The sequence below is a fragment of the Hipposideros armiger genome, unplaced genomic scaffold (assembly GCF_001890085.2).
Source record: "Hipposideros armiger isolate ML-2016 unplaced genomic scaffold, ASM189008v1 scaffold_1073, whole genome shotgun sequence".
Classification (NCBI taxonomy): Eukaryota; Metazoa; Chordata; class Mammalia; order Chiroptera; family Hipposideridae; genus Hipposideros; species Hipposideros armiger.
Genome location: NW_017732423.1, coordinates 1 through 11120, shown reverse-complemented (window position 1 = coordinate 11120; position 11120 = coordinate 1). Strand labels below are relative to the sequence as shown.

Genomic DNA, 11120 nt, shown 5'->3' with positions numbered 1-11120 from the left:
TTATCTGAAGATAAAGGAAATATTGAAAGGAAGACATTTTGATGACATTCAGGACATCAAGGGTAATACGACGACAGCTCTGATGGCCATTCCAGAAAAGAGAGTTCCAAAATTGCCTTGAAGGGTGGACTACGCACTGGCATTGGTGCATAGTTTCCCAAGGGGAGTGCTTAGAAGGTGACTGTAGTGATGATATTCAGCAGTGAGGTATGTAGCACTTTTTCTAGGATGAGTGTGTGAACTTAATTGTCTGACTTGTATTCTGCTGCTTTGGAGTGAAATGCTCTAAAAATATCAATTAAATCCATATGGTATAGTGTGTCATTTGAGGTCGCTGTTTCCATGTTGATTTTCTGTCTGGAGGATCTGTCCATTGGTGTCAGTGGGGTGTTAAAAGTCCCCTACCATGATTGTGTTACTGTTGATCTCTGCGTTTATGTCTGTCAATATATGTTTTATATACCGGGGGTGCCAAAAAAAATGTATAGAAGTGGAGATTTTGGTCAAGTTACTCGAACAGTAGTTTGCTGTAATCAGAAGTGTCTGGATGCTGATGGTAACCACTTTAAGTACCTCTTTTGTTGCAGAAGTCAAATGTGACTTGTATTCATCTTCTGTTATTGGTATATTTTGAGTATTACAATTTTAATAATTTTTTCCTTTCTTAAAATGTGTATACATTTTTTTTGGCACCCTCTGTATTTAGGAGCTCCTATGTTGGGTGCACAGATGTTTACTACGGTTATGTCCTCTTGTTGGATTGATCGTATGCTCATTTTTATGCCCCAATTAAAGTCCTTAACAAGGAGGATGGATGGTCTAGAAATCTGGCTAAGAAGCAACCATGGGTTCCAGAAAAGGCCCCAGCCCCACAGGGAGCCTGGAAGAAGGGCTTGATCACAGGGCACCTGCCTGTCATCACAGCTCTCCCCTTGATCTGGGGCCCAATCCTCTCCATGTCCTCTACATGCCAGGTACCACCAGTAAGAGAGGGTGAGGGAGGAGGGGAAACCCCAGCAATATGCCCCTAGTCAGGATAGTATACCCCAACTTCAAACTCAACAACTTTTTTTTTTTTAGCTGAGCCATCCTGACACCGATTGGCAGCTCAGCTTGGGCTGGGCATCGAACCGCTGTTGCTCAGAGCTCACACTCTTGAGCGAGCTCTTAACCAACTGAGCCACTCGGCCGGCTCTCACCAACTCTTTTGAGAAACCAGAAAGGCTTACCTTTGAATGCTACCTCCCAGCGACCTTCTAAGGAGCGGTTCCGGCCAGTGATGACATACTGGTAGCCAACCCACAACCTGCAGGAGGGCAGAAATGCAGGGAACCTCAGCACAGTGGCAGAGAAGCAGCCACTGATTGTGCGTGGTGTATTTTAATAGTTACACTGACCATTAAAGTATGAACTTCTAAAGCACTAACGATTTTTTTAAAGTTTCGATACTTAATTTTAATAAAATGCATTAAATTCTAAACAACAAATTCACAGGTCAGAAGAAGTTTTACCTTGGGTAACTCCTGACAAGACTGTTCTTATTAACTGACCCAATAAAGCTTTCACATCCTAAGCAAGGCCAACCCTATTCGGGGTGGACATAGAGCTGGGTGAATACAATTCTGTGAATACACTAAAGGCACAGAATGGTACCCTCTAAAAGAGTGAATTTAATGGTATGTGAATTTTATCTCAATAAAAACCAAACCCCTGTGATTATACACTGCAGTGATGGGTAAAACCAGACTCATGGCCTCCTACTGGGTCTCCTACTCCCAGCCAGCCTACCCAGGCCTGCAGGTGCTCCCGAACACACATGTCACAGCACTGAGGTGTCCCATGCACACGGACCTGGCCGACTGCCACAGCCACCTGCTGAGTGTATGCCCCTTACCAGCCCAGCCCTGGAGGTGCCGTCAGCAGGTCCACCGCCACTGGGAGGTACCACTCTGCCCCTTCAGCCTACTGCCATACATATACCCAACCTGAGGAGATGGGACATTTCCCTACCCGCTGGGCTGAGCCATCTCGCTTCTTCATGAATCACAACCACCCTGTGAGCTAGGAGTTATTATTCTCACTTTGTAGCTGCAGAAGGAAAAACAGTGCAGTCTTGTGATCTGCCCATGTCATGGGGTATGATGGTGGAGCCAACACCCAACTTGGGTCTTGAAGGCTCTCTGTCCACCTAACGAGGGTATTGCGTTCCTATGGCAGTAGCGCAGTCTGTAATATTGCTGAGAAGGGAGCACTGGCCATCTGGTGACCCCAGCGATTCACTCTCCTGCCCTCAGTGTGTGGATGAGGCAGGATGGGGCAGCACAAGGCCGCATACCACAAGCTTCAGCACATACCTGCCCCCATAACCTGGGGCCTGGGAGATGCTGGCAGTCAGCTAGTTTCCACACTTTTTACTCGATGTCATATAGCCTGGGGGTCAAGAGCCAGGCTCTGGAGCCAAGCTGCCTGGGATGGAACCCAGGCACATCCCAGTTAGCGTGTGCCCATGGTCACATGCTTACCTACCTGGGCCTTGTCTTCTCGCCCACTGTGGTTTCTGGGAGGACTGAATGAGCAGGCCCATGGAAAGCATTGAGCACAGGGCCTGGCAGAGACCACTTTCTCAGAAGGAACTACCACCTACCTGCACAGCCCTCGTGCCAGGTGCATGAAGGCCCACCCCGAGCAGCCCCTCCTGACACAGGCCTGGTCGCCCTGCAGGTCAGCAGCTGCAACTAAACCCACATAGGGGGACCAACAAAAGGGACTGGCTCAAGGTGACACAAGGTAGGAGCTTGTCTCTGCCCCTCCAAGAGCCGCATCCCATCTCAATGCCTACTCTAAACCCCAGGATCTCTATTTGTTTCCAGTGGGTAGAGCTGCTGTTCCCCAAAATGCCCACTGCTGGTTATGCTTTAGGAATGTCACGGTGGCCAGAGACCATGTGCTCAGCAGGCATTGGCATCACTCCCATGCCCCTGAGTCCCCACCTAGGACTCACTTGTGCTGGTCCTGCCAAGCAAAACTCCGCTCCGGCTGGTCCCATTCCTGGGCCAGGACAAAGCGTAGCTCCTGGTCAGTGAAGGTGGCGAGAGAGCCATTGACGCGCTGGCAGGTCTGTGCGGCATCCCAGTAGTTCTCCCCGCTCAGGTAGACCCTGTAGCAGCTGGCCGTACCTTCATAGTGGTGCCACCCTGTCGGGCACTTCCCTAGGAAACATGAAGGACGGAAGGGGAGATGTCCCCCCAAATTAGAATCCTCACTCCAAAATGAAATTACATATGTTACTTAGAAATCACCCTAGAGAAACGGAAAAACTGAGGCTGAAGAGGAAAAGCTCTGCCTCTAAGACCATGTACTTTGTGAAATGTTCGAGTGCCTCTAAGACACAGATGCAATGTAAGGTAAAAGTATATTCAGTGATTCCTCCCATTTCTACAAGGTCTTTAATTTACTTGGCAGTAAAGACTAGTTGCTGACTTCATTTGGTAAAGTGGATTTCATTCTCTGATTAAGTCTGCTTGACAAGATGGCAGAACTCCCACACCGGCTCACTGCAAGGCCTGGCAGTAGTGAGCAGGGGGACTGCCCTCGCTGCCCAAATACCGGCTCTCTCCGGCCACTCTGCCAACAAGCTCACCACTCCGAGCCTACTCCTTGGCCCTCCTGTTCACATGGGTGCTGGCCAGCATCCTCTAAAACAGAAGCTCAGGAGATCAGAGCTGGAAGGGCCAGTGAAATTGCAGGATTAAACCCTTGGCCCCCATACTGTAATGGCTGGCCTTGGGTAAGGGTAATGGCCTATACTACAGAACTGTATAACCTTCAAATGCTGGGGTACTTACCTCCTAACTAAGATACACTGATGAAGAGTAACAATTTTTTAAAAACCTTGTTAACAAAATGCAATTTTTAAACTTCATATATAGCCTCTGGAACTAGCAAACTTCTTACGGACTGTTGTTCCTTTTTCTATTATTTAGAGCACATATGTATATAACTTATGAACAAAGGGACAGAGACAACAGGACAGGAAAGGCAGGTCTGGTCCCCGAGCCAGTGAGGCATGCCACAGCACTGCTGCAACACAGACAGCGGGACAGGGTCACGTGCCCACGGGGACGGCCTGCTTACATATGACGAAACTTACAGGAAGGCCTTCACTGTAGACAGGAGCCAGCCCTCAGGGACTACCCAGCAGGGGAAGGGGAGGTGCTCGGAGTGTGTGGCATAGGTGTGAAGGGGGGGATCACCAGGCAGCCTTTACGGTGTTTCCTAAGCCCCTGTCCCACGAGGTGTTCAACCTGCCACACCCCTCATAGATGGATTCTGTCCTGTCTCCCAGGTTAGAGGTGGGGATGCTGGGGTGTGCAGAGGCGGGGCATCTCAGCTGGCGAGTGGCACTGTGGGCTTCCTTCCTGGCTGCTCACTCACATCATAGGTCCAGAAGAAGCCCACTGGGGATGGAAGCCAGTGAGTGGGGGCAATGAAGGTAGGGAACATTAGTATCTATTGGCTCTTTTCTTTATTTTTTGCACTTTGTGGAACTATTCCCTAGGGAGAAGTATGGGACTAAGAGTTGTGATTCCATGGGGCTGAGTCCTGGGGCCACCCCTGTTGACCGAGTGACCTCTCAGAGCCTCGGTTTCCTCACTCGCCAAGCCTGCACTACGCTCCTGCGAGAACCCCTGCAGTTCATAGCTGTATGTGTCCAAGCTGAGCACAGTGTTGGGGCTCAGAGGTAGGCTGACTACCCTGGCTTGTGCAGTCCACATCAGAGAACTTAGGCTCCCCGCGAAACTGAAGCTACGAGGAGCACTGGTGGCCCTGCAGGGGGTGAGGGGACCTCTGAGGTACTCCCCAGCATTGAGTGTCTGTGGGGTGAGGGTGAACATGGCCATCCAGCACCAAGAATCACGTATCAGTTCCTCGTGTCGCAGAGTCGCTACTCATCATACTAGGCATGTCCTTGTGCCTAACCACATCTGTTTGGTGTGGGTTTTCTGCCTTTCAACTTTCTTTAATCGTGTTATGCTCTTAATGTCATAGGGAATTCATTAAAATAGTCACTTAAGTTTTTTTTACAAGAGGTAGAGCCTTCCCACGCCATCAGCTATACCTAGGCTCTTGAAGCCGGTTTCCATCTATGGAAGGGCTGCTGTAGCACAGCCCTGAAAGGCAGCTGTCTTGTGAAAATAAGCAGACTAGCTGCAGAGCCCAGGCTCGAGTCAAGGCTTCATCACTCAGGGCTTGGGTGGCTTTGGGCGGGTCATGGCGTAGCCTCATCGACCAAAGAAGGATGACGCTACTGGCTGCCCTAAGGGTCGTTTTAAAAGACACACCCCCACACACAGCCGAGTGGCAGCAGGATAGCCAGAGATGGCGTGGGACCTCAAGCTTAGGTCATGAAACAGGGCAGGTCTGCAACTTACTGCTGAAGCGGACGGGCTGCGCCACATTCACCGCATTCGCCACGTGGAAGTGTGTGGGGTCCCCGCCTCGGACCCGCCCCTGCCGCGGATCCACAGCCTCCTTCCCATGGTAAGGACGCGACTCCCTGGTCACTTCTGGAAGCAAAAAGAGAAGTGAGCTGTAAGTACCACTCGTGCAGCAGCACAGACTACTCGGGGCTGGGAGGACAAAGTGGAATACAGCCTATATTCCATTTATTCAGGTTTTCTTTAGAACTGTATAAGGTGCTGCTGTTTGTATCAAATGTGTCACATGCACCTATTATTAAAATTATGCTTTAGAAGTCGTCATATTTTTACTACTACCGTGAAATGAGGTCTCCCCTTCATTGCATTTCCTAACAGGCTACTTGCTGGCACTGCACAGGGTCAGCGGTTCCTGCTGAAAAATCCCTCAGCAGGCTCTAGCTCCATGGGGGTTCTCCCCAGAGCCCAGGCTGCCCTCCCGCTCCAGACTGCCTGGGAGCCTCTCCTGTTAGCATGAAGGGGACATCCAATGTGCGCAACCCACTCTGTACTACTTTGCACTGGGCCCGAGTCACCATCTGTCCACCTGCCTGCTGGTCCCTCTCACAGCCTCAAGGCCAGGGACTCGGTGCATTTCTACCTGGCTCCCTGGTCCCTGGCACAGGCCCTGGTGTGCTACAGATCTCGATGCATGGTTGGAGGTGTGAACAGAAAGCTGAAGCTGAGGAAGAATGCTAGTTTTATGTATCATGGTCTAATAGTAACTTCCATGTTGCTCCTTCCACAGTCTCTTTTTTGGCTTCAACCCCATCAGAGAACCACTCTCCTCCCTCTCAGAAAAGAGAGGAGATTTACCCAAAGGCAAAGAGCAGGAGAAAACCGAGGCAATGTCCCACCAGGGCCACACTCCTCCCCACTCAGCCTGAATAAGGGGCACTTTGGTGTACAGCGAAGGACACCTGGGGCAAGGTCAGGACAGTGACAGGCTTGGTTTGCACAGCTGCACAGACAGAACCACAGACACCTGAGTCCTTGGTGTGCCTGCCTGAGGCAAAGGACACCGGAAGTAGGCGTGGCGTGGCGTGGCGTGGTGTGGCTTGGCTAGGGGGCGTGGCATGGCATGAGGGTTGGGGGGATGTGGTGGATCAAGGGCAAGGGGTTGCCAGGTGGGGCAGCCTCCCACAAACTCACCTTCCCTGACTCTGTGACTGGTAATTAGTCTCACTGACTGAAGCTTCTCCAGCTGTCTGGTCCTGCTAGTACCACACACTCTGATATTGTTTTCATTTCATAAATAAATTATTTTTTCTCATTAAGAAATAACAAATATGTAATGCGAAATATTTGAGAAATAAAAAAGCTTGAAAGATAAAACATATTAACCATTACTAACCATTTTTTCTACATTAAATCCTTAAAAATATTGGGATCACATCAAACCTCTAGGCTTAAGATCACTTTTAATGGCTGCATACTATTCTGTGAATGGGTTTCTTTAATTACCACAATCTCCTATGGTTCAAAGTTCAGGTCGTTTGCATTCTTCCATTACTCTACGAAGGGTTGCACTGAATGACTTGTACAGAAATCTCTGTGTGTCGTTTCATTATTTTCACGAGCACCAGCAGCTTTGGTTCCCTCCCCCACTAAGTGTTCAGGAGAGTACTTCCAGCTCCTTCTCAGGCATGTGATGGGGATCACGTGCCATCAGACTGCACATCATTCTAAAATATAAAATGTGCTGCCAGTATCTGAGATAAGCTCAACATAGAGCAAAGACCTCAAAGGAGAATCACTGTCAAGGCTTCTGGGGCAACCTCACCACCAACACAACCACCTCATCCACTGCTGCCCCTGTGGAAGATGGACTGCGGCTACAGTTGCTCTCTTCCAACACCCAGCCCTGGGGGCCGGCGACACCCACTCTCTAGAACTGGGGTGCCCCATGTACATGTCTTGAGCACCACTGCTCCTGGGAGAAGACTGGTGGCTCTGGTACAGGGACAGCACTACAAAGCCCCCCTCCTCCTTTCCCCAGGTGAGCAGAGGGTCAGAGGTCCACCCTGGCCCTCTGAGGGAGGATGGACTTAGGATGGGGAGATGAGGGAGGAGAACAGAAGGGCTTCCCGGGAGAGGGCACAGCTTGGGCAAAGGTAGGCATGTCTGGGACAGGCTTGAGGACAAGCTTGGGTGTGGTGGAAGCTACACCTAAATGTCGTATCTCCCTCTGTCTGCTCAAACAAGAAAGACCTGTGATTCCACTTTGCTTCTTGGCCTCTTCCCAATACCAAGCACAGCACCTGGTATATGACAGGTCACAATGCTCACAGAAAGACTGATGGACCTAAGACAGAGGGGAAAAGAGAAAGAAAACGTAACAGAGCATTCTGTTGGGTTACATAGGCACTGAGCCCCAGGTAGCCTGGATGCTGACTTTGCTGGAGTGAGGCCATCTGCAGCCTGGGAGGTAGGGTGGGGGGTGGGGCTACAGGTGAAACAGTTAAGAAAAAAAAGCTCAGGGGTAATGGAGGAAGAAGCTACTTTGTGCTGAGCAGGCTTCTCTGTGGTTCAGGGAGCAATTCTGAACCCTTTTCTTGCCCATCATTTCTCTTCCTATCCAAATGTCCACATCCATTTCCTCATCACTCATTCATTCAGTGCCTATTACATGCCGTCACAGAAGCCCACTAGCACAGACACAGGCCTTGCCAGCAAGAAGGGGAAGGGTTTGGCTGAGGGGGTGGTGCTGATGACATATGAAGGATTTCCAAAAGTGCTGGAGGAGCAGGAGATGGGGGGCGGCTGGGGAGGAGGCAGAGCACAGGATTAGCACCCTCTGGCAATAAAGAATTTCCTTCTGAGACCCAGATAGCGTTCCCTCTTAGGGTCAAGCTGGAGGGTGTGCAGCTCTCACAACCGAACCGTTCATGTGTAGCTGTGCAGACACCTCAGAGCAACTTTTCCTTTCCCTCTGTCCCCTCTCCACCTCAGTGTGCCAGGCACTGTCACAAGCATGGGGAATACAGCAGTGGGCCGTGAACAAAACAGAGGATGATCCTGTCCTCCCTTAGTGAGAGGTCACGCCCTCCTCCATCTAGCAACTGGCTGTGATTGGGACGGGGCCAAGTCCAAGTGCATCACCCAAACCTAAGCCCAACCCTGAAGTCTCACAGGCTGCAGTTTGTACTCGTCTTGCTTCTGATGTCCTCACCAGGACTTCAGAGCAGTTCTGGCCACCCAAGACTGAATGGGAGCCCACAGAAGATGTGAAGTGAGGGGAAACCAACATGGTTGACTTGTTACTAAAAAAAATAAATGAGGAAAAGGGAGATGTTTTACAGATGTTGGAAAGCAGGCTCAGAAATGTTATGAGACTTGCTTCAGAGCAGAAGCGTAACAGGGCAAGTGGGCTCTCCACCTCCTCCAAGTCCACAGGACCCGAGCCACCCCCACCTCACAGCCTGGTCTCCTCCAGACCCCATGGGCAGTCATGTCCTCTCCTGGCCTCCAGCTCCACTGGGGGTACCAGGCATGCTGGGTTTTCCGCTTCCCCAGCAAAGGCCTCAAGGGAGAGCTGGGGGTGCTGCTGAAAAGCATTGAGTCCAACAGGGAAACTGAGTCTGGGCAGGCAGTGGCATACTTGCTTCCCAACAGCATTTGGCCAGAAATGACGATTATTTGTAAATAAAAGATAAGATGTGAGTGGTTCTAATTTGTGTTTCTAGAAATTTAAAATTTGTCCAAATATGGCATTGGGGTCCGGATGAGCTTGTAACTTCTCCCAATGAAGAAGAGGGTAAGAGGTCCCCTGATTCCCCAGCGCTGTTCCCCTCCCCCAATTCCCCAATAAAATCTTTTTTTTTTTAAAAAAAGAAGAGGGTAAGAGGAATATAGCCTCTTTAGCACCTCCAAGTTGTCAGGACACACATCACTTTTTACTTCATACTAAAACAGGTTTAAAATCATGGTAAAAAATCAGGTGTAAATTAACACCTGCTTACCAAAACAGGATTTCTAACATCAGAGAGCCTAAAAATATAAACCTCCTGATGGTTTTTCCATTATGTCATATATGTTCTTTAAATTGATTCTTTTCCCTCCTGGTTAGGGCCAGGCTGTCCTCGCTAAGGAGAATCTCACTGAGTCTAAAGGTTTGCTAGCCCAGTGACCATCTCCTCTGACTCCATTCTATCAAGGTTTTGAGACCCATGTTTCTGAAATACCAATGTGACCACTTGTGTTTTCCCATTTTATACCCAGGTGGACAATATACAATGAAACACAGAATAACTGCAAAAAGACAGACCAGTAAGCTCCAAGTTCAAAACCTGCCTCCTTCCAGTTACTCTTGGGTCCACAAACATCTAAAGTACAAGTTCACAGAGGGAATGTCTTACTTTCTGCTACTGTCTAAGACAGTAGGAAGCTACCAGATAGTCCTATGACACGCAAGCTTTGGCCTTTCTTGGGTCTCATCTACCCACAGAGATCTGGCAGAAGCAGACTGGCCTGAGTAAGACTCCTCACCCCAGGTCTTAATTCTTACATATGTACATCACAAGGTGAAATACAATAGAAAACCCTGCCTCCCCTCCTCCCGNGTTCACAGAGGGAATGTCTTACTTTCTGCTACTGTCTAAGACAGTAGGAAGCTACCAGATAGTCCTATGACACGCAAGCTTTGGCCTTTCTTGGGTCTCATCTACCCACAGAGATCTGGCAGAAGCAGACTGGCCTGAGTAAGACTCCTCACCCCAGGTCTTAATTCTTACATATGTACATCACAAGGTGAAATACAATAGAAAACCCTGCCTCCCCTCCTCCCGATCCCCTGTTCCTAATCAATTTCCCAGACACCTGTTTTACTTATTTCTTCTGATATTTACATCCATATTTCTAAATAGGTTTACATGGCTATTTCTGGTTTTATCCATTTTAAATGTTACCCCATGACTTATGTTAGGGTGGGTGAAGGTTTAGCTCACATACACTCTTATCCTCCCAACAGAGTAGACTCAATTTCATAATTAAAGTCAGTAGAATAATGTAAATATTCTTCACTTGTGAGCCAAATAGCATACTAAGGTTATTTCAATTCTCATACAACTTTCTTTTCTTCCTGGAGTTAATATTTGCATCGATTTTAAATTTTACTTGGTTTTCTATGTATCTACCACTAATTTTTCTAGCTGCTACAGCAGACAACAAAGGCTAGCAATAAGAATTTTAAACACTAAAAAAAAAAAACACTGATTCAGTGTCCCAGCTCCACTTTTCTTTCCTGGGAAGCTCCTCCTATGCCCTCACCTTCCAGCGCTACTGTGAATGGGCTGCTCTCTGGGCTGGAGCATGGCTGGGATCCTGGGGTCCATTTGCTGTCCTCCTGCACTGGGACCCTGTTTCCTGGACCCCAAGCCATCTTCTTTCTTGCTTTACCCTCTCCTTTTACCAGATCACATCTCCCTAAGAAAGGGTAGGGCAACTTTTATGAGTTGGTCCATATATGAAAATTTCTTTATCCTCAGGCACAAGTGGTTTCTCTAGGTATAAAAATCCCAGATTAATAATATTTTTCAAGCTTCCAGCAATCAGATTGAACAAACATATTTATTACCCTCTAGTTTCTCATGCAACTCACTGCAACAACAGTAATGGGCCTTTTTAAAAGGCACATAGCGGGCC

The 11120-nt window shown here is 48.8% G+C and overlaps 1 protein-coding gene across 1 annotated transcript in view; it reads right to left on the bottom strand.

The window, feature by feature from the left end:
* DGCR2 (DiGeorge syndrome critical region gene 2) overlaps window positions 1-5567 on the bottom strand; it is a gene marked incomplete at its 5' end in the record, with an annotated part of 30355 nt that extends 24788 nt beyond the window's left edge. The window contains 3 exons of the mRNA XM_019632041.1: window positions 1230-1306; window positions 3002-3209; window positions 5433-5567. Of these exons, the coding sequence (XP_019487586.1) occupies window positions 1230-1306; window positions 3002-3209; window positions 5433-5567 (420 nt within the window). The remainder of the gene's footprint in view (window positions 1-1229; window positions 1307-3001; window positions 3210-5432) is intronic.
* Window positions 5568-11120: the final 5553 nt, after the last annotated feature.